Source organism: Pongo pygmaeus, chromosome 8, assembly GCF_028885625.2.
Source record: "Pongo pygmaeus isolate AG05252 chromosome 8, NHGRI_mPonPyg2-v2.0_pri, whole genome shotgun sequence".
Classification (NCBI taxonomy): Eukaryota; Metazoa; Chordata; class Mammalia; order Primates; family Hominidae; genus Pongo; species Pongo pygmaeus.
This window is the reverse complement of record NC_072381.2, coordinates 55,767,022-55,789,629: the sequence shown is the minus strand read 5'-3', so window position 1 is coordinate 55,789,629 and position 22,608 is coordinate 55,767,022. Positions and strand designations below refer to the sequence as shown.

General features: G+C 57.2%; 1 protein-coding gene across 11 annotated transcripts in view; it reads left to right on the top strand.

Annotated features, from left to right (window-relative positions):
- Positions 1 to 22,608, top strand: part of LDB3 (LIM domain binding 3) — an 81,724-nt gene that overhangs the window by 12,147 nt on the left and 46,969 nt on the right. For 5 of the 11 annotated variants that reach the window (XM_054435361.2, XM_054435363.2, XM_054435360.2 and 2 more), the window contains exons 10-14: positions 2 to 56; positions 1,873 to 1,988; positions 12,577 to 12,728; positions 13,286 to 13,361; positions 14,649 to 15,016. In XM_054435361.2, the coding sequence (XP_054291336.1) occupies positions 2 to 56; positions 1,873 to 1,988; positions 12,577 to 12,728; positions 13,286 to 13,361; positions 14,649 to 15,016 (767 nt within the window). Of the gene's footprint in view, position 1; positions 57 to 1,623; positions 1,775 to 1,872; positions 1,989 to 12,576; positions 12,729 to 13,285; positions 13,362 to 14,648; positions 15,017 to 18,912; positions 18,936 to 20,324; positions 20,529 to 22,540; positions 22,556 to 22,608 lie in introns of those variants that run through there. The other 6 variants (XM_054435365.2, XM_054435362.2, XM_054435367.2 and 3 more) reach the window with 3 other exon arrangements.

Below are 22,608 nucleotides of genomic sequence, written 5' to 3'. Positions count from 1 at the left end.
GAGGCGAGCTTCATCAGGCAGGAGCCAGAGGCCAGAGAGAGAGCGTGCAGCTCCAGGTAAGGCCTCCCCCAGCTCCCTGGCCCTGGGGGTGGGCGCCTTCCTTCTCCCACACTGGTTATGCCCTGCTCCTGAGTCCTCCCCAGACTGGCAGGATGGACAGACACCCCTAGGAAAGGGAATAAGGCTGGAGTTAGGGATGAATGACATGGGGCTTTTCAGAGAGGGACAGGGAATGGTACGGGGAAGGGACGCTGGCCATGGACTGCTGGCCTCCTGGGCTGGGCTGCGTGATATAGGGTGAAGGAGGTGATTAAGCGGGGGAAAGGACACAGGTCTTTTCCTGGCTTCTTCCACTTGATAGTTTTGTGACTTTGGGCAAGTGACAAAACAACCCCGTAAGATGGGTGATCCTACCTTGTACCTTGCATGTGCCAGGCCCCAGGAGTGAGGCTGGAAGCTGAGAAATGACTCACACCCAGGACTCTACTGACTCCTCAGGGTCCAAGCCAGAGCCCTCCAAGAGGGCCAGCAAGCAGCCAACCCAGTTGCCTCCCCTGAGCCTCAGTTTCTCCAACCAAGGAGCCAGGGTGGGCCTTGATCTATCTCCAGACCACATAGGGCCTGAGGTCTTTCTTGGGGAAGGGGTTGGCCCAAAGACCACACTGGCAGAAGTCCCAAGGTGCTGAGGCCCCCATCCAGAACATGCTGTCTCTGGGGTACAGGCTGAACATGCCACACGTGCTTCCCCCTCCCTGCCCCTCCTGGCCCTGTGTCTAGCAGCTGAGCAAATGGCATCTCCTCCCTTCTCCCTGCCCCCTGCCATTCCTGCGCAAAGGGCACGGGGCCTGGCGTGTGGCACTGGCAGCTGGAGCTTTCCATGCTGCTGTCAAGTTTTCCAGAGCACAAATGAGACAGGAGAGCCAGGAATAACTGGCTGGGCCCCCAGAGGGTCTGGAGGGGATGGGCCTGCCTCAGACCTGCTTTCAGACCCTATGCCAAGGGGTGCAGGCAGAGGGCCAGCTGCCCAGGACCAGTGCTTTGGGAGGCTTCTGTGGCCATTGGGAGCCCATTATCTGGCATGCATCCTGTAGGAATCAGCCCAGGCTCCAGTGTGACCTGGGTCCACTCCTTGTGTGACCTTGGAGAAGTCATTTAACCTCCCTGAGCTTTGTCTCCTGTGGGCCCAGGTGGCAGCTTCTCAGGATCCCAGGGAGTGAAGGGCCCATACTGAGGTTGGCTATGCCCAGAGCTGCTGCTATGATGATCGTTTTTATGGTTGGACAACCCTGGGCCAGTCACAGACCAGCTGGAGGCTCAGCTCAAGCCAAGGAGGTGCCCCACACTGGATAAAGCACAACCCCAGAATCCTGGGCAGGGACCACACGGCAGCAAAGCCTCTGCTCAAGGGAGCTCAACTCCTGGTCTTCTGAGCAAGAGGATGGGTACCACTGGGCAGGAAGCGGGAGTGTCTACGCTCTCCAGAGGACACAGGAGCAAGGAGACCAGAGCATTCTCACCAACCTGGCCAGTCCCCCTTCCTCCCCCCTGGGGGGTGCTGGGTGCCAGACAGCCCTCCCCAGGGGCTATATTAGCTGTGTGAGTCATGGTGGACCGGCTGGGAGGCCGCGGGCAGGCGGGCACAGTGTAGGGTTACAGTCCATTTATGGGCGCAGCTGAGGGCAGATATCAGTGTCGATGGCATTCGCTCCCAGCTATTCTTAGGAGCCTCTCAAGAGCTCCACACAGCCCGGCTGGGCAGCAAGGGACAGAGCAGGCAAGGCCAGGGGGCAGGGGCAGGGGCAGAGGTGTGGACCGGGCAGGCGGAGTGCCTGAGTGCCCTCTCACTCAACCCTCTCTACCCTTTGTCTGCAGAGGCGGCCGCTGACAGCACCAGCATGTCTTACAGTGTGACCCTGACTGGGCCCGGGCCCTGGGGCTTCCGTCTGCAGGGGGGCAAGGACTTCAACATGCCCCTCACTATCTCCCGGGTGAGTGCACCCTGCCACAGCCTGGCACCCGATGGGGCGGGCACGCTCAGAGGAGGGCGTGTGTGTCCGTCTGTCTGTCTGTCCTTTCTGAGCCTCTCAGAAAGCAGAGCATGCCCCATCCCCTGGGACTGGCCTGGTCCTCTGGTCTCAGCCACAGCTGTTTGCTCACCAGAGCCCACTGGCCTGTTATGCATGTGAGACATCATGAGCAGGTGGTGGGTGTTTTTAGCAGAGAAGAAAATGCTGAGTTTTCAGGCAGGCAGGCAGGCAGGCAGGCAGGTAGCTGGACAGACAGTACAGCGCCTTCCTGATCCCTTTACTGTTTGAGTGGGCTCAGGGTGCCCCCAAGCCTTGATCATTTCCCTAGATGTGGGCAGCTACTTTGGGAAGGGAGCATTCCCAGCATGGAGAGGGCAGGTGATGGGCAGTTGGATAGATGGACAGACAGGCATTTGACCTTGGCTGCCCAGCTGTCACAGTGTGGGGCTGGGCTGGACTGAGTACTGGGCACCCGCTCCATCCCAAACTTGAGACACCAAGACCCTGGCTCGTGGGGCTGGGCGCTCCTCCCCATTCACCATGGCTGCTTTGTCTGTCTCACGTCTTGTTCCCCACAAGTGCTGGGGCCTGGTGAGATGGCCCCCTGTCCTGCAGTGTCTGTGATGGGGAGCAGCATGGCCTGATGCAGATGACACAGAACATCAGGGGTTGTCTGAGTAACTCTACCGCCTGGCTGGAGACAGCAACACCAGAGAGGCAGAAAGTTAGCCATGCTCCCGAGGAAGCACTCCAGGAGCAGGGACTGATGGGGGAACAGCCCCTAGACCGTAGTAGGCACTCCGTCAGTTTCTGTCAAACAAAGAGACTCCCCAGCAAGGCACTGGTAGACCCAGGGCTGAAGGCCCCAAGGCTCAGGGTGAACTGTGAGGCATACAGGGCAAGGACAACCCTTCCTGGTGGCTGAGCCCTGGCCGTGCTGTTCTGGGCACAAGGCGGGAGGGGGAGGCCCCCAGGCTGTCACTGGAAGGTGGTGGGTAGGCAGGGGTATCTGGGCTACTGCCCACCAGGGGAACAAGGGGACAGTTTCTTCTCTGGGGCGTTAGGGACTTGCCTTGGGCCTGGGGGCCGGAGGAAGGGGTTGGAGGGGAAGCACTGAAGTGGGCAAGGCCTGAAGGGGCTTGGCAGAGGGGCCAGGGAGCCTGGGCAGTGGGTCAGGAGCCAACGCCCCCACTGGAGGAGTAGTCTCTGTTTTTGTTGCATGGGTACTTGGGGGGACCCCAGAAGTAGAAGCCCCACCCAGGGATGCCGTGAGAGCCTTATAATAGCCATAGAGGCCACATGCTTCCAGAGGGGGTGCTGGCCTGGCTCTGGTGCAGGTAACAGGCCCTGCCCTCCATCCTTCAGTTGGAGATGTGGCTTGTTCTAACCCAGAGACTCCACCCCTCCAGATCTACTGCCGTGGAGACCACAGGGTCCTGGACACCCACAGCCTTGCACACTTTGCATGAGGTGGTGACCTGTGGGCATGTGAGCCCCAGTGGATTTCCCACTGCCCTTTCCCACAGCTCCCCACCCCCATGCTTGCAGGACTCCTTCCTGTATAAGGTGGAGCCTCTGTGTGCTCTCTCATGGGCCCTGTGGCCTCCCCTGCCTGGGACTGAGCCCACATCTCCCCCAGCTCCACCATCTCGAGGCCTCCTGCTGGTGCTCCCTGTCCTATCCCTACGGGTGCAAATTGGCTGCTGGGCTCAGTGGCACTCAGGATAGCCAATGACCTCACCCAGGGTCTATGTGCCACCTGGCCCCGGCCAGCCAGGGGCTTAAATGGCAGCCCAGAAGCCTTAAGCTAGATAGCAGGAGGAATGTCCTTACTCCGGGGAGGGGGTATGCAGGGATATGCTGGATCCAATGACTGGGGGGACTTTTAAAAATAGAACCCGAAGCTCAGGCAGGGCATTGGGGGATGGGCATGATATGGCCTCTCGGCTTCCTTTAGGGGCATACCCCAAATCACCTAAGCCGTGGAGCAGGCTGGACTGAGTACTGGAGCCTTCCCCAGGGCTTGGAGCCTCTTGAGAAATTTTGGTGGTAGGCTGCTGATAGCTTGGGCTTGTGTCCTGATTCAGTGCCGCTGGCAGGGCAGGCCTTGTGGACACAGCCCTGCCATCCCACCGGGGCTGTAGGATTTACTGCTGGGGCTCGCAGGGCCCTTCTGCACCAGAGACATCCCCCTACGGGGGAGGCATGGCCAGAGCTCTCTGGAGGAACCCCACTCCCACCCCAGCCAGGACCTGAGCCTGTGCCATAGGGCACCAGAGGCAAGAGTGTGTGACCCTGTGGGGTGGGCAGGCAGGTGAGGCTGGGATCGTTACCTCACTTCAGAGCCTGGCAAACCGAGGCTCGAGTTTGCTCGCAGGACAGGGATGGCCATGGGTGGATCTCCTGTATCCTGTCACTCCTAACTCCCATGCTGGCCTGCTCGTCCCTCTAATTGGGACTAATAGAGAGGCACTGGGGAGGGCCTGTCTGTCTCCTCTCAGCTGCAGATGTGTGCTGCAGCTCCTCCTGGAAGGACACGGACCACCTGCAGGCTGGATGGTGGCTCCCGGGAGCTCATGGCAGCAACCTTGGGGCAGCAGCAGCCCCTCAAGGCCTCCCTTCAGAGGGTCTCTGCTTGCGAACCCACAGAGAAGGGAGTTCAAGAGGGAGACTGGGAAAGGAGGGTGGCGGGGAAATGCCTTTATTTATCCTGGACAGGTGTGGCTGGGCCTGCAACATGAGCGGCCCTTTCACCCCACCCCAGCCAGTTCTCCAGGAAGTGGGGAAGGGGGAGCAGCCCAGAGAGGGAGCAGCTCCAAAGGCCTCTGCCCTGGCAGCTGGCCAGAGGCTGGAGCCGTGGTCTGGGGTCTCACCTCTTCATGCCTCTCACGCCCCCGCCTTGGGGAAGAGGAGCATGCTTTGTTAGGCTCTGCTGCTCTCAGCTGTGTCGCCTCAGAAGTCTGTTTACCTGCTCAGCCTCAGTTTTTCTCACCCTTAAAATGGGGATGGCAGGCTGGGCGCGGTGCCTCACACCTGTAATCCCAGCACTGTGGGAGGCCGAGGGGGCAGACCACTTGAGGTCAGGAGTTTGAGACCAGCCTGGCCAACATGGTGAAACCCTGTCTCCACTAAAAATACAAAAATTAGCCAGGTGTGGTGGCGCATGCCTGTGATCCCAGCTACTCAAGAGGCTGAGGCAGGAGAATAGCTTGAACCCAGGAGGCAGAGGTTGCAGTGAGCTGAGATCGCACCACTGCACTCCAGTCTGGGGGACAGAGTGAGACTCCATCTTAAAAATAAATAAATAAATAAACAAATAAAATGATGCCTTCCACACCTGTGAAAGCTCTTTCTAACAGGCACTTGTGAAAACTTTCCACCTGTTGTCTACCGGGACTGGTTGTGAGACTGGTGGAGTCGGGGGCTGAGCCTGGGCCCAGGAGGGGCCTGTCTACTGGAAGCCCTCTGTTCCTAGGGTCTCAGCCACCCCCTGCAGGCTTACCTGGAGCACCAGCTCAGAGGCCTCTTCTCTGTGGGTTTCGGTTCCAGTATTTATCAGACTCTCCCAGCTGTGGTGGGAACATGCTGAGGACAGAGGGTCTCTGGGGAGAGGAAGGGGGACAGGCTGAGACTATTCTGGGGTAGCTGTGCCGGCAATTCCTGGAATTTCGGGGCCGCTGGAGCACGCAGTGCTGTTTCTTGGGCAGCTCTTAGCAGTGCTGACAGGCCATGCTGTTTATAGCCGCACTGAAGGTCAGGCAAGCCTCCGAGGGCTTCTGTGGGGCTGGCAGGGGCCTCCCTGCAACATCCATCCATCAACAGGGGAAGATAAACGGCCAGAGGCTCAGAGGCTTACAGCTGGGGAATGCATTCTTAGAGGTCCCCCAGACCAGGTCCTCCCTGCCGCTCAGAACTGCATCTAACTCTGTGAGGGATCCAAAAGGAGAGGACATGAGGCTGGCTGGGTCCTGGGGAATGAATTGGACCCTTGGAGGCCCCCAGGCCAGGACACCGTGCAAAGGAAGCTGCATAAGCAGCCCCAGGGCTCCGGGGCTACAGGTATTGTGGGGTAGCCAGTGTCAGGACTGCAGGGCTGTTTGAGAAAGGCTGGGCCAGGCTCTGCTGGAGGCTAGCTCCCCAATTCCCTGAGTCTCCTTCCCTTTCTACATGGTCCCCTCTCATCCAGAGGCTGCCCCTGACTGCAAAGACCCTCCTCTACACCGAGCCCTCCCACCCCCAAACACAGCTTTGGCACCCCTTTGGGACCAGGCTCCACCTCTGCCCAGGAACCATCCTTGGACACAAGAATGGGCCTTGCTGGGGGCCCTTGAGAGCCAGTGCCCATGAGGGCATTTTACTGGCCACACCCAAGACCCAAATGGAACTGTGGACCTGGACAGGACGAAGAGAGGCAGGAGAGGCTCAAGAGACACTTGAGGAAAGCCAGGGGAGGTGTGGTCAGCTAGAGAGGGGGCAGTGACCCGTGGCTTTGGACACAGAAGGTCATTGATATGCGTGGAGTAATGGGGCCAAAGGCAGACAGCTGTGTGTGAGCAGGTGGGAGGCAGTGGCAGTGGGGGCAGGATGAGCAGGTCACTTCTTGGAGGAGTCTGGAGGTGCAGAAAGGAAACATGACGGGAGCCAGTTGGAGCCACCCAGGCAGGCAGGGAGAGGCTTTTTGAGCATTGAGGGGACTCCGGCTTATTTATCGGCCAGGGTGGAGTTGGGGAGTGGGACCATGGGGAGACAGAAGGTTCCAGTGAGAGGGTGAGCATGAGCTAAAGCCCCAGGGGAGGCCAGATGGGAAGGCAGCGGAGCAGGACAAGACAGTAATTTAATCATACAATGAAAATGCACTTTGTCCCACCTGCCCCAACCCAGGCAGGCAGCCTGGGAGTGTGGGGAGGGGGAGCTGCTGAAACTTGTACCCTTCCTACTTATCTGCCACCTGCCCCAGCCTCCACCCACCACATCTACACTGGCAGATCTAGAAGAGGAGGAAGGCAGGGGCCTGCCTGGTTTGAACACCGGGAGTGAATGATGGCCAGAAACGTCTGCGGAGCCCAGCTGCTCTCTCTGCTGCCAGGGAACTGGGGAAATAGGAGCCGATGGCATGGGTGCGTCTGAAGCCTCACTGGCGCCTTCTTTCCCCTGGGCCCTGGACAGAACTTTCCTCCCCTTCCCCCAACACCCAGGCCCCTCTAGGGACAGCAGGCTGGCTCAGAACTGGTCAGTCAGGGCTGGCTCCTCAAGCTCCACCCTCTGCCAGCTGTGGATCTTGTTTCCTGTGGAGCCCGGGGATACAGCCAGCCAGCCTTGCACCTTCTGGGGGTAGCAGATGGGGTCAGCACTGTGCCTCCTGGATTTGGAGTTTTCCTGAAACTCTCTCAGCTCTGCACCCTCCTTACATAATCCCCTGTTTAACGACATAATCCTCACAACAATCCCGAGAAAGGCATTGTCATTCTCTTGACACTGGAGGGCTTGGAGGCTGGCACCGAAGCCAGGGGCCCGGCCCATACTGGCACCTGTGCTCCTCCTTTGCTGCTTCCCCGCCCCCAGCCCCCAGCACTCACAAGTGGCTCTGGCACCAGCTCTCCCTGGGCTGCCCTTGGAGGTGCCCTAAGACGTTGGCCCAGCAAGGCGGAAGGCTCCTGGGGGCAGGGAGCTGATCTTGGCCTCCAAACACCTGCAGCCTTTCTTGGGGGCTTTGGAGACAGGAGCTCAGTGCCCCATCCTGAGGCCATTCTAGGCTGTGCCCAGGGTTGGGTTTCCAGGGTTTAGAGGGGCCCATTGGCGGGAGAAGACTGAAATGTGAAGTGGGAATGAAACGCTCATTCAAGGGAGGCATTTAAATGCTCAAAGGCGGATAGAAAGATTAAAAAGAAAAAAACCACAGCTCCAAAGATTTAGGTGCTTTGGGCCCTTTCTGAAACACAGAAAGGAAAGAGGAGGATGGAGTCAGACAAGACAGACGAGGAAGCATTGTGCCTGGACTGCACTCTCCATGAGCCCTGGGCTCTGGGCAAGGGTCTGAGGGTGCCCCCCTCCAACCCACCCAGGCAGGCTGCTCCTGAGGTGGGGTGAAGGCATCTGATGGCTCCTGATCATCCACAGGGTCCCTGCCTCCATCCTGCCTGGAGCACCTCCCTAGAGGAGGATATCAGCACCCCCAGCCCCCACCCTGAGGGATGTTGGACCCTACTCGGGGCAGCCAAAGGCCAGGCCAGCTGAGCCCTAACAAGCAGACACAGCTGCAGGGGAGAGGCACAGGGCAGGGGATCCAGCTCAGCCACTGCCCTCTGGTCAGAGGCTTGGCTACTGACCAGACCCCAGGAGGCTGAGCTTTCCCTTGGGAGCAAGCATCCCCTCGGCCCATACCTGAGGATGAGGGAGAGCCAGGCAGGTCCAGGTGAGGGGAAGTGAAGAGACCTGGCAGGGAGGGCTGGTGCCAGCTGACCCATGCCTGTGGGAGAAAGATGTCTCTGAGGCAGCTCCAGAGGGAGGACAGTCAGATAGCCCTGCAGAGGGCCCCTCTGATCTGGCTCTGGCCTCTCTTGGATATCATTCTGTTGCCCTTGCTCATGCTGTCATCATGATCTTCTGGACACAACTCCCATCTTTCCTGTCAGCGTCTCCTCTGTGACCAAGGTCATGGCCCTTCTGCGTGGGGTCTGCAACGACCCAGCCCTGCAGGGGGACGACCCCTTCTCTGTAGGTGGGCATTTGGGGGTGCCCTGCCGTGAGAGAGCCTTGCTGTGGGGGTGTCCTGCTGTGTGGGAGCCCCATGGGCGGTTCACTAGGACAGAACAGACATTACAAAATTCGCCCTGGAAAGAAGCATGCTGGTGCCTGCAACTTTCTTTGAAATGCCCGGCAAATGAGGTGGATTGATGGATGTGGAGGGATGGAGTGTGATAAAGCAAAGCGAGTGAAATGTTATGGTAGAGCCATGGTGGCGGTGTTCAGGTGTGCACTTTAGAATGTTTTCTACTTTTTCTGCCTAGAAATCTGTAAAAATGTCTGTAATAAAATGTTGGGGATCACATAGAGGAGTAGGGAAACTTGATTTTCTGCAGGACAGGCCTGGCTGGGCAGCTCAACTTGCCCCCAGGAGTCCCCTCTCAGTCTAGAAAACTCTTTTGCTTTCCTTCGCTGATGTTAGTTTTTACCCTTTGTTCACCTCTACACTCAAGGCAGCAACACACTCCTGTCATAAATAGAGGCTATGGCAATGAGTTTGGGGGTAAGGGCTATGTGTGTTTTAAGAAATCTCAAGTAGCTCTAAGATGCCCCTGTGGAGCCTGAAGGGCAGGCTGGACTTTGCAAAGCAGATGCTGTGGCTTCCTGGCAGTCCAGGCGTCTGTTTCTGTATTGTCCTGTCCTGTCTCTGCAGATTCCAGGGCAGGGGAAGGGGTGCTGTGGGCACAAGGTGGCCAGTACTTTAAGAGGGCACCACAGGCTGGGTGTGGTGGCTCATGTCTGTAATCCCAGCACTTTGGGAGGCTGAGGCAGGCGAATCACTTGAGGTCAGGAGTTGAATACCAGCCTGGCCAACATGGTAAAACCCCATTTCTACTAAAAATACAAAAATTAGCCGGGCATGGTGGCATGCGCTTGTGGTCCCAGCTACTGGGGAGACTGAGGCAGAAGAATCACTTGAACCCAGGAGGCGCAGGTTACAGTGAGCCGAGATCATGCCATTGCACTCCAGCCTGGGCAACAGAGTAAGAACCTGTCTCAAAAAAATAAAAAACAAAAAACAAAAAAGAAAAAAAAAAAGAGGGCACCATAGCCCCTAGGGCTGAAATGGCAGGTTCACAGCAATTGGAGAGGGCTGTCCTGGTCTTGCTGTTATCACCCACGTGGTGTAGGGCAGTGTTTCTGTGACCTGTAATGTGGTCATGCAGAAACAACTCAGTTCCTGGGCTGCATCTGCAGAGCCCATCTGGGAATGGGCTGGACACTGGTGACTGGTGACTGCAGGGCATCCTGGTTTGGAAGGGACTTCCCTGTGAGGGGACTGGCAGGAGCTTCCACTCATGTCTGTAAGCCCAGGGCCTGGCCAGAGGCCCACCCAGGCTTGGCACCTGGGGCAAGGGACTGTCCCCAGAGCCTCTCTGGGCTCCTTCTAGGATGGTTCTCGGGCCTTGGCCTGAATCTAGCTTCTGCCAACACTAGGAGCTGGCTTGGTCGTTGGATTATAGCCAGGAAGGTGACTGGGATGTGCTCAGAGAAGCCCAGAGGACTGGCAGGTGGGCATGTTTGGGAGGCAAAGCCAAGGAACACTTCCAGCCACAGCTTGTTGGGGGTGGGGTCCAGAGCCTCCTCTTTCCTGTGATGTCCCTGAAGGCCAGGCCTGCATGGCACTCCTCATGTGTCATGGAGGTTGGGGACCTCCAACATGGTGTGGTGGGAGTCAGGTCATAAAGCCTTTCTATGTGATATTAGCAGGGGCCAGCCCCTTCCATGTGTTGTCACAGAGGGTACAGCCAGAGTCTCTGGCATTCCATGAGGTATCTTTAGGGGTGGGGCTGCTAATGTCACTAGGGGCCAGCCATCAAGCCATTTTAGGTGACATTATTAGAACCTCTGGAATTTTGCATCTCATGTGATATCACTGTGGGCAGGGCCGCCACAGCATTCAGTGTGCTATTACTGGAGGCCGGGGGTGCAGAATTTGGCATCGTGCATGATGTCCCCAAGAGTACAGTCTGAGCCATGACGACATCCCAAGTAATGTCCCAGGAGGTGTGGCCTTCCTGAGATCCCATGGGGAATTCCCAGGATGGAGTTGCAGTGGCATTCTTCTGTGTGGTTACACTGAAGATGGGGCCTCCAGACTGTAACATTCTGTGGTATTATCGGGGCTCAGGGTTTGGGAACTGGCCCCCACACATGCACCCTGCCTTCTGGAGGTATGACATCAACTACAGAACCCTAAGCCCTGCCCCATTTCCCAGCTGAGTTTGCTCACCCAGGCAGGGTTGTCGGCTACCTCACTCTCTCCACATCTGCCAGGTAGCACAAAGCACCTGGCACTAAGATGCTTTCGAGTGGGTGCATTTATCCTGCCCTTCAGCCTGGCAGTGTCTCTGGGATGCTGCTGTGTCTTAGCTGCTGCATCTCCCTTTTCTCCTGGAGTCTGAAAAGTGCTCCATAGCTTTGCAGGGTGCAGGGGTTATAAGAGGCTAACCAAGGTTACAAATAGCCTGCAGTTTTTTGTTTGTTTGTTTGTTGTTAGACAGAGTCTCGCTCTGTCACCCAGGCTGGAGTGCAGTGGCATAATCTTAGCTCATTGCAACCTCCACCTCCTTGGTTCAATCAAGAGTTCAAGCAATTCTCCTGCTTCAGCCTCCCGAGTAGCTGGGACTACAGGGACACACCACCATGTCCAGCTAATTTTTTTGTAATTTTGGTACAGACGGAGTTTCACGATGTTGGCCAGGCTGACCTCAGGTGATCTGCCTGCCTCGGCCTCCCAAAGTGCTGGGATTACAAGCATGAGCCACCACACCTGGCCACCTTTTTTTTTTTTTTTTTTTTTTTTAAGACCGAGTCTCCCTCTGTCACCCAGGCTGGAGTGCAGTGGCGCAATCTCAGCTCACGGCAACCTCCACTTCCTGGGTTCAAGCAATTCTCCTGCCTCAGCCTCCCAAGTAGCTGGGACTACAGGCGCCCACCACCACGCATGGCTAATTTTTGTATTTTTAGTAGAGACAGGGTTTCACCATATTGGCCAAGCCTGGCCAATCTCGAACTCCTGACCTTGTGATCCACCCACCTCAGCCTCCCAAAGTGCTGGGATTACAGGCGTGAGCCACCACGCCCAGCAGATGCCTGCAAATTTTTAAGAGATAGGGTCTTCCTCTGTCACCCACGCTGAAGTTCAGTGGTGAGCGATCATAGCTCATTGTAACCTCAAACTCCTAGGCTGGAGTGACCCTCTCACCTGCCTCCTGAGTAGCTAGAACTACAGCCATGCACTACCACACCCTGCCAGATATTTTTATTTTTGTAGAAACAGGGTCTGGGCTCTGTTGCCCGGGCTGGCCTCAAGCAGTTCTCCTACCTCAGCCTCCCAAAGTGCTGGGATTATAGGCATGAGCCACCATGTCCAACAGCCTCCAAACCTTAATGGCTCAGAACAACAAAAGTTTCTCATTCATGCAATGTCCAATACAGTGCTCCTTAATCATCTCTCCTCCTCTCCATGCCCTGCATTCAGTCAGTCAACAAGCAGAGAGTGTGCAGGATCACAAGGATGGTTGCTAGAGGCAGACCTGGAAGGAGCATACATTGCTTCCACCCTCATTCAGTTGGCCAGAGCTAGTCCCAAGGTGCAGTCAGACACAAAGCTCTAAGCAATGTGGTAGTCATGTGCTGGAAAGAGGAACTAGGCTTGGTTAGCAGCTGGTACTGGCTGTAGCAAATGAAAAACAAAATGACGGCTTCTGCTGAGTACTCCCGGGTGACTCTTCCCCAAGGACTGGCCCTTCCTCAGGACCACCTTCCTTATGCTCACCCACCACCTCCGCTATCCAATCAGATCACACCAGGCAGCAAGGCAGCCCAGTCCCAGCTCAGCCAGGGTGACCTCGTGGTGGCCATTGACGGCGTCAACACAGACACCATGACCCACCTGGAAGCCCAGAACAAGATCAAGTCTGCCAGCTACAACTTGAGCCTCACCCTGCAGAAGTAGGTGGGAGCTCTCCAGAGCAGGGGGTGGAGGCTTGGGTGTGGGCATGGGGCAGGGGCCAAAAGAGGGATTGTCCCATAGCAATTGAGTGGGCCCAGCCCTGGGCTACAAAACTGTGCAGGAAGATAAGGACAGCCCTGGGCCAGAGGAATGACCAGGCCCAAGTCAAGCACCTAGAGGCAGACATTACTGCCTCACTTTACAGATAAGGCTGAAAGGGTGGTCCTGGTGCTGCCCGTACGTGGGCCATTGGTCCTGGAAGGCAGGTCTTACCTACTTCCACTTTGCCCAGGCAGCCCCCAGTGACATAGCAGGGGCCCATGGATGCTGACCAAAATGCCCAAGGGCCATGACTTCTCCATCCTCATCGGGCCCAGGGCCTTCTTGGGGAGATCCAGCCCATGGGGTGGACAGTGGATCTGGGGCCCTCTGACTCAGCTATCTCTGAGAGCTGACTCTGGCTCTCTCTTGCCCTCACCTCACCAGCCCCGCCCAGGCAGGAGCTTCTGGCCCCAGGGGCAACTTCCTCACCTGGTCTCATTTCTGGTTTCTGCAGATCAAAGCGTCCCATTCCCATCTCCACGACAGCACCTCCAGTCCAGACCCCTCTGCCGGTGATCCCTCACCAGAAGGTACGTGCTGACTGTGGCAGCGGGGTCCACTCAGCCCTGGTTCCTGGAGTGCTGGCCCTGGCCAGCCTGCCTGGTCTTTGGCTGGCCCAACTGGGATGAGGCCGTGGGATCAGCCCTGCCCTATCCCTGCCCCTGCTGCAGCTGACCCTGGGGAAGTGAGGCAGCCCCTCGGGAGAGACTTTCAAGCCCCTCTTGAACACTGGATATGGGAATGAATGCTTGCCTGGGTGCAAGCCAACTCTGCTATGCCTCGTGGCTGGGCTGATAGGAAGCCAGCTTGGGCAGCAGTGTTCCCAGGAGAGGGGTCACCCTCCTGGCCAGGCAGGGGACGAGTGTCCAGGCTCTGACCCTCATTTGCCAAGGGTGCCGCAGCTGGATGACTGGCTGAGGCCCAGCTTGACGAGGACCTCCAGGTGTGGAGGGGCCTGCTGGTCTCAGGCTTTCCCCCACCCAGATCTCTCTCTCTGGTTGCCACTTCCCCACCTGCCCGTCCCAAGTGCATGCCCCTGTAGCCCTTAGGACATGCTGGCAATGGCAGGCACGGGGGAGAAGGGAGGCCAAGCCCTGGCTCCAGACCTCACCACTGCCTGGGCCCTTCCCAAGGCCCTGCCAAGCAGCTCGACCCCTGAGGGCTCCCTGCTCAACTTCTTCCCCTGTGTGAGCTGATAGTGACCCCACCTGTCCAGTGGGGCAGATTGGGCAGGGGAGTAGGGAGAGGGGAGAAAAAGAAGCTGACAGGGGTGGGGTAGGTCACAGACTGGGGAAGTGGGTGGAGGGCTCCTTGGGAGATGCTTGCAGAGGTAGACTGAGGGGCCCAAATGTGAGCTACCCACTTCCTCAGCTTCCCTCCTCACCTCCCCACCACCTGCCCACAACCAGCCCAGGAACTTCATCTCACTGGCAGTGTGGGGTCAGTGGAGCAGGAGGCTGGGCTGTGCCCACTGGGTACCCACTCTCAGGGGCAGGGGGAACAGACACAGAACGGGCCATCCCCTGACCCCTACACTCACTTCCTCGGGCCCTGGGGGCAGAAAGCTTGGCTTGGCTTCCGTGCAGGGCTTGGCACTCTGCCCAGCTGGATGCCAGCCTCAGGCCAGGCCAGGAGCCACATGCCTCCTGTTCCTCCGCCAGGATCCTCCCCTCCAGGTGCTGCGCCCAGGCGCTCTGGGCTTCAGGCTGCGGGGCTCACACTAACGCATCTGTTGCAGGTCCACGCAGGAGCGCTGGGACGCGTGTGGCTTCTAACCGCTCTCTTCTCTCTCCCCTGCATGGCCTGCCCTGTGCCAGGACCCCGCTCTGGACACGAACGGCAGCCTGGTGGCACCCAGCCCCAGCCCTGAGGCGAGGGCCAGCCCAGGCACCCCAGGCACCCCGGAGCTCAGGCCCACCTTTAGCCCTGCCTTCTCCCGGCCCTCCACCTTCTCCTCACTCGCCGAGGCCTCTGACCCTGGCCCTCCGCAGGCCAGCCTGAGGGCCAAGACCAGCCCAGAGGGGGCCCGGGACCTACTCGGCCCGAAAGCCCTGCCGGGCTCGAGCCAGCCGAGGCAATATAACAACCCCATTGGCCTGTACTCGGCAGAGACCCTGAGGGAGATGGCTCAGATGTACCAGATGAGCCTCCGAGGGAAGGCCTCGGGTGTCGGACTCCCAGGAGGGTAGGTAACGGACATACAGCTCTCCACAGGTGACCTGGGCCACCTGGGTCCTCGGTGCTCGGCAGAGACCTGGTCAGGTGGTCAGAGCGAGGCACTGGCCCCAGTCCAGCCAGCTCCGAGCCCATGAGGCCAGCAATGATCCTGCGGCGTTTGCCATGAGCCGGGCATGCTAGCGATTTATACAACCAGCCACGCTGGGGTGACATGTCGGATTTTGCAGAGGAGGAAACTGAGGCTCAGAGAAGGCTAAGTCACAGTCCGTTTGTCCAGCTACCATGTGGCCGAGCCAGTCCTGAATTCAGGAGACTCTGACTTCCAACACTTTTTCACTAGGCCACTCCCCAGAACAGGACAGCACAGCCTACAGCCTTCAAGAGCTACGCACGGGTCCCCACCCCTCTGGGAGGACAGAGGCAGGAGCACGGGAAAGTTCAAGAGGTGGAAAAGCGAGTTATCTGGGACTAGGAATAGTCTGGGAAGCTGCCTGGAGGAGGGAGCCCCTGAATTGTATACGGAGAGACTCTTTGGCAGTGGCGTGCAGGGAGCAGGTTTGCAGGAGTGACCTTGGCCACAGTGGGGTGGCGAGGAAGCAGGACCCCAAGGAGAAAGGGGCTGTGCAGGAGAACAGCAGCTTCACCCCCAAGGTCTAGCTGGCAGGACTCTGGGAGCACAGCAGTTAAAAGGACATGGGACTGGGGCACTGTGCGCGGGGCAAGGGAACGGAGTCCCCACACTGGGCCTGTGTTAGCTCTGAGCCCTTCACGCTTGTTCTCTCACCCTAACTTCTACTCTCGCCCTGTGCAATTGACATAGCCCTCTCCAGGCAGGGCAGGCTGAGTCAAGGCAGTAGAGCCTAGTGGTTCAGGGTTCCTCCTCCGAATTGTGGAGGAATCACACTGTCCATGTCTCAGGGTTATTGGGAGGATAAAGGACCCAACACTTGTAAAGCTCTGAGCTTTGTCTGTCACCCACTCACTGCATGACACCTGGTATCATCACTGCCTGGAGCCACCCAGAAGAGTCACAGTAGGAATCCGGTCAGTCTGGCCCAAGCCCATGCCCTTGCCTTTGCCCTTGCAGCAGAAGGCACCTGTGCCCCATCAGGTCACTGCTCCCTGTGGCCCTCAGCTTCTCCAGCTCCCCAACTCTTTCTGGAATCCTCAGTGAAGCTGATCTCTGGCACCACATGGCTTGCTTCCCTTACCCAAGGTGACAGAGCCGTATATGCCCCCAGGGTTCCCCAGCAAAGGACTTTTGCCAGAAAACTCAGTGAATAGTAGAACAGAGATGACCTCCTTGTCCTGCATTTGTTGGGCTGGTAGGTCTTCCTGGTCCTTTCCAGGGACTGGCCTCAGGCAGAGAGGTCAGCCTCTGGTGACCTGGGACTCCCAGGAGACCCACCTGCAATGATGATAATGTCTCCCCATACTGACCCTGCACTCTGGCTATGGACCAGCTAACAGTCCACATGCCTTATCTCTCAGCAACTCTCTCTAACACAACTCTCTCTGCAACTCCAGAGGTGGGTGTGATTTTCCCCATCTTATAGCTGGAAAATAGACGCTCAGAGAGAGCAAGTAATTTGCCCAAGGTCACACAGCTAGTAAGTGGCAGACAGAAGTGGCACGCAGGTCTGCCTGACTCCACTTTGCATTGAGACAGGGACTTGCTGCCTGCTCAGGGAAGTGAGGGGCCAGGCCCACCTCTGCTTCCCATAGTGCCTAAGATACTCTGCTGTTGGTGCAGGGGCTGCCCAGACCCTGATGAATGTGTAAACTATTTCTTGGTGCTCAGAGCAGCAGAGTCTGACGTTTCCTCCAAGGGATGGTGGGCTAGGGGAGGATGTGCAGTGGGTGCTTCCTCCAAAGTAAAAGCTGATGCTGCTGTCCCAGGCAATGCCAGCAGGAAGGGCTGGAGCCTCTGACCTGGGCTGGCCTAGGGCAACCTCTGCTGGCCTGAGGCCACCACCTATGCTAAGTGGGTCAGCAACAGGGTCAGCAAGGGCTAATCCCTGTGCTTATCCATGGCACACTTCTCCCATGCTGAGCACCTTAGACTCACGACCCGTTCAGTCTGCACAACCCACCTGTGTGGTAATTCTCAAGAATTAGAATTAGGAAACAAGCTGGGACAAGTGGGTCATTTGCCCGGAGTCACAGTGCTAGGAAGAGGCAGGGTCACAACTTGAACTCTGTCCTGTCTGGCTCCAAAAGGAAGCCTCTTTCGCTGCTCTCTCCTCTGGGCAGCTTGCAGTGCAATTCTTTGGCAGCTCGTATCCTCTTGGAAGGAGGAAAGAGAAACAGATGTGGTGCAAGGGCAGACAGGCATAGGCATCCCCGCAGCCCCCTTCTTCTCCTCCCTTCTGGTGCTGGCACTGAAGGGCAGTGTCCCTCAGGCCACTCAGTGCAAGGGCCCCTGGGCAGGTCTTAACATCTTTGGCTCATCTTCGCCAAGACCCGGGCACTGGCTCCTCTTAGATGTGTCTGCTGCAGCCATCCCAGCCCCAGGTCCTGGGTGGGAGAAGCTGAGCAGGAGGCAGGAATCAATGTCAAAGAAGGAGCAGGCTGCCAAGGCACGGCGGACACAGCTCCTACCCCGCCAGGCCAACACTGCCCTCCGCAGGGGGCTGTGGGCTGGTCAGGGCAAGAGATGACCCTGCAGCTGTCAGCACTGGCCAAAAATGGAGAAGGAATGGAGCTCCGTGCTGGCCCTTTCCTAATATAGCTCCACTTGCAGCTATTTTGAGCCTGGGAGGATAGAGGGAATTTTATCAGTTCTGAGGCAGTGGCGGGCCTGGGGCAGAGCAGGGCCACTGTGCTGCTCCCTGGGACTGGGGACCACTGACTTGATCCTGGCTCCCCAGGGTTTGGCTGCAAATGACCAGGGCCAGGCTGGCTGGGGCCCAAGCTCACCCAGCTAGAGCCCACACTGGGCAGATTCAAGAAGGGGGCAAAGTTTGGGGACAGAGCCCCCCACCTTCCACACTGTCTCCCTCATAGGCCCCAGACAGGGCCGCTGGCCACAGGGTCTGCCACTGCAGGGAATTTGCATTTAAAGAAACACGGGACAGACACTGCTTTCCCTACAGAGACCATGCTCTGGGAGGCTCACTCTCAGGTCAGAGTGAGATGAAGGGGCCTCTCACTTGTGCTGTCCGAGCTGGGCTGCCTCGGCTGGGCGCTTTCCTTCAGAAAGCCTAGAGCTCACACTTCTCCCTGCGCCTCCTCACTCCTCCATCCTGCCTCATTGCTGGCCCAAGGGGCCTTTAGGAGTGGCCCCTGGTGACTGTGCACCCCACTCCCCTAAACCCCAAGAGGAGCAGCCAGAGGTGCCTGCGTCTCTTCTGGGAGGGAAAGGAGGTCAGGTTTGGGGGGGCATAGGTAACCCCACACACACCCTGCCCCCTTACCACTGCAATGCCTGCTCAGGACAGAATTCCAGAGCTGCCCCCACAAAACAGACTCTCAGTTCAGAGCTGCTGACAGGCAGGGAGGCCCCTGGGCCTCAGCCTTTTCCATAGCAGCCACAGCTGGTCCTGTCTCCACCCCTAGCTTCCTCTCTGGGGTCTATAGTCAGGTTTATATGTGGGGGATTCACGTATGCGGTACGAGTGTCCCTGAAGATAGACAAGAAAACCCTTCTTCTGGCAAAGCAGAGGGCACTGGGGACCCCTCAAGAGGGAAACATTGCTGTGTCAGTCTCTGAACCAAACCGAGGGTCCCAGTAGCTGTGATTCCCGGCTCTGAGCTCTCCCTCCTCACTCCTTACTCTCCTCACCCATTGCGGTTTGGGCTGGTTCTGCCTCCACAATGACCAGGCTGATGATGGCCCCGGCGCTCAAACTGCCCCTGGTGGAGCCTCTCTCTGACCACCTTCTTTGCCCTTTTCCTCCCCAGGTGGTAGTCAACTCTCCAGCCAAGTTAGTATCAAAGGACAGCATGTGTGTGCGCTTGCGTGCCAGCCCCAGCATGTGTCTGCGTGTGTCTGGCGTGGATAGGGTGTGCCTGCTGGCATGTGTACACGTATGTGCATATGTATGAGTGGGGTACACTTGTACCCCTGGGTGAGCCTGCATGTGTGTGAAGCTGGAGTAGAAGCATTTGGGGGTGGGAGTGGGGGCTCCATCCGATGGTTCTAATTTCATTCCCAATTTCCTGCTGCAGCAGCTGCTTAAAATGTGCCTGGGGTTGGTGACGGTGGCGGGGGGCGGGGGTCGGCAGCGAGGGGGACACAGGCTATGCTGCCACTGGGCCTGTGTGAGCCTGAAGACCTTTCTGTCCTGGCGACCCCTCAGAAGGGCTGCACTGGATCTTGTCTGCCTGGGGAGCGCACCTATCCATTGGAGGGAAGAGCCTCCTGTGGGTAGAGGATGGCCAGCCACTCAGCAAACTGGACTTGAGGGGGCCTGGGCAGCCGGAGCCCTGCTCTGAGGAAGAAGCACATTCCCTGAAGCATCTGGAAGATCAGAGCCCTGGGCCACCAAGGGGGTGGCCTGTAGGAAGAGCCCCTTCACGGAGAAACCTTGCTCAGAATCCCTGCAGGTGCCAGTGGAGCCGCTTTTCGCCTTTGGGGCATTCTGGACTCAGCTTGGGCTGCTGCTCCTGTCCCCTACCCCCAGCCCCACGCCCGCGCTTCCCCTGCTGTGTGTAGTGGGAGATCTCTCAGTGCCTGGCAGCCCCTGCAGACCCTGGGAGGGAGCTCAGGCTGAGCCAGGCACTGCAGGGGATCTGGGAACGCCAAGATGGGCAAGGAACCCCTTCTATGGCCAGGAGTGGTGGCTCATGCCTGTAATCCCAACACTGTGAGAGGCCAAGGCAGAAGGATCAGCTTGAGGTCAGGAGTTCAAGACCAACCTGGGCAACATCGTGAGACTCTGTCTTTACAGAAAAAAAAAAAAAAAAAAAATAGTGGCATATGCTTGTGGTCCTAGCTACCTCAGGAGGCTGAGGTGAGAGGATCACTTGAGCCCAAGAGGTTGAGACTGCAGTGAGTGGAGATCACACCACTGCACTCCACCATGGGCAACAAAGCGAGACCTTGTACCAAAAGAAAAAAAAAAAAACAAGAAAAAAGAAAACCTTCTGCTGCACTGGGCTTTGGGGGAGGGTACCAAGGATTTTCCTGAATAGACCCAGACCACCCACCATCGGGTGACTTGTGTAGCCTATGGGAGTTCAGGGCCTCGGCTCTGGGAGATCTCTCTCGACACCCACCGCGCCCAGCCCTTGCCTTGGTCACCCATGTAACCACCACCTGTTGCCCTTTTCTCCTCCCCCTCCCTGCCCATACTCCCGCACCCCTCCCCCAGCGCCGACTACCAGGAACGCTTCAACCCCAGTGCCCTGAAGGACTCGGCCCTGTCCACCCACAAGCCCATCGAGGTGAAGGGGCTGGGCGGCAAGGCCACCATCATCCACGCGCAGTACAACACGCCCATCAGCATGTACTCCCAGGATGCCATCATGGACGCCATCGCTGGGCAGGCCCAGGCCCAGGGCAGTGACTTCAGTGGGTAAGCGCCTCCCTCCTCCACCGCCACTCAGCGCCTCCAGAGCCCGAGGGGTCTGAGCCATTGGGCGCCATCGGGACCAGCTTTCTTCCCTCATGTTGGACCTCCTGGAGGCATGGCCCTTGGAGGGGAACCAGCCTTCACCAGGGCCTTCTGGAACGTGGGTATCCTCTCTTCAGGCCCTCTCCATGGTCAGCTATAGGAGAAGGGTGGAGAAATGCAGAAAATGGTGGCTCCTCAAAGTGCTTTTCACAGCCTCTGCATTTTCCCAGGCTCTATGAGGAGGCTGGAAGAAGAGACTTCTACAGTCCTCTTAACAAGGGGACCATTCTGGAGGCCCCCAGGCCTCTCACAGCAAAGCTGTCCTTTAAGGAGGGGAAAGTTACCAGGTTCTTCCAGCGATGAGAATGGATTCAAATACACTGGCTGGGTTTCTGGTTTGGGAAGGGGTCTGCGACCAACCACCCACACTACTGCTGGCAGTCAGTCCCACAGATGGGAGCAATCCCTTCCTCTTTGCCCCAGGAAGCCCGGCCTCAGGGTAGTGGCATTTAAGACATCCTTGGTTCCTGGAATTCACCCATTAGCTATGGTTGGGGAATTTGAGGGTTGGTAAAGAAATAGTTGGCTGAAAATCATTTGTGGATGAAAAATCCTAGCAATGCAAACATTCATGCAGACAGACCTCTCTCTGTGTGTCTCTGTGTCTCCCTCTCTCTGTGTGTCTCTGTGTCTCCCTCTCTCTGTATGTCTCTTTCTGTCTTCCTCCTTGTTGCTTTTTCTGTCTCTCCCTCCCCCGCCCTTGTGTGTGTGTGTGTGTGTGTGTGTGTGTGTGTGTGTGTGAATGTGTCTGTCTATCTGTTCTTTCTTACACACATACACATAGTTCCTCACTGTTTTCTACTTGGGAATACCACTGTGTTGGCTGATTATCAATCTGGGCAACATCTTATCCCTGGGTCAGGATCCCCTAGCAATTCAAGGCAAAAAGTCTTGAAATGACAGCGATGTTTTTTTCCAAAGCCAGGAAAACAGATGTAATAAGAGGGATGGAGGGATTAAAAAGTCTCAGAGAACCCAGTTGCGCTTGGTTGTTCCAGACCCCAGCCCTTGTAGCCATGATATGCATGCGGGTTATAAATGGCAGGCTCCCCAGCCCCAAGGGTGGAACAGTGTGGGCTCCCTGGGCTCTGCTGCAACTGAGGAGCCTGGGGCCCTTTTGGAGATGCAGTACTTCCTCTAGGCCACCAGGGAGCAGAGGTCACCCGTCCTGGAGTTTCAAGTCGAACTCCCAAGGCTCAGAGCTGCTGCTCTTCGCCTAATTCTGGGCAAGGTTGATTGAATTCCATCATTCAAAGCAGAAAACATGACCACGCAAGTTTAAAAACACAAGCATTAGCTTATGTGTACCCAGAAAAACAAGGCTGCCTAAGCCCAAGAGCTAACAGGGATTTCCTGTTAACATTTCTTTGTCACGTGTGTCCTTGGTGTGCTCTTAAAAGTAGTAGCAATCGCCAAAGGAAAGTTCAATGGAGAATAATGAAAGAACTGCTCTTCACTAACTTTCTGTTTTCTGCACGTTGGGAAGACTGCTATCATTTGGTCTCACCACTAGGGCACCCATCAGTTTTGGAACTGATGCACTGTTGATTAATCGAGACTTCACGAAGGACCTTTCCCATCTCCCTCCTATCCCCTCCCATCCCCTCCCTATTCCTCCCCTGGTATGCCTGGAAAGGGTCCTCTTCTCCTCTTCCTTTTAACTCAGCCACGCTGAGCTGACCATGCCGTGGTGCCAGTGAGTAACCCTCTTGGCCATAACGTGCTCCCATTTCTGCTGTTAATTTCCGTGGTTCCTTCCTCAATGACCGTGTTTTTTCTCTTTTTCTTCCTCCTTCACCCACCCCATTCCCATAACTCATTTCTGACCCTAACCTGGCTCTCTTGTGTGCGCTGCCCCTCTGCTATCCCATGATGGACGCGCACTTACGGCTGGGTTTTCCTCTGCTTGGCAGGGCGTCACCGCTGGCGTAAGTAGACCCCGCAGTGTCTGTCCAGTCATCCGTCTGTCTGGTTGTGGGAT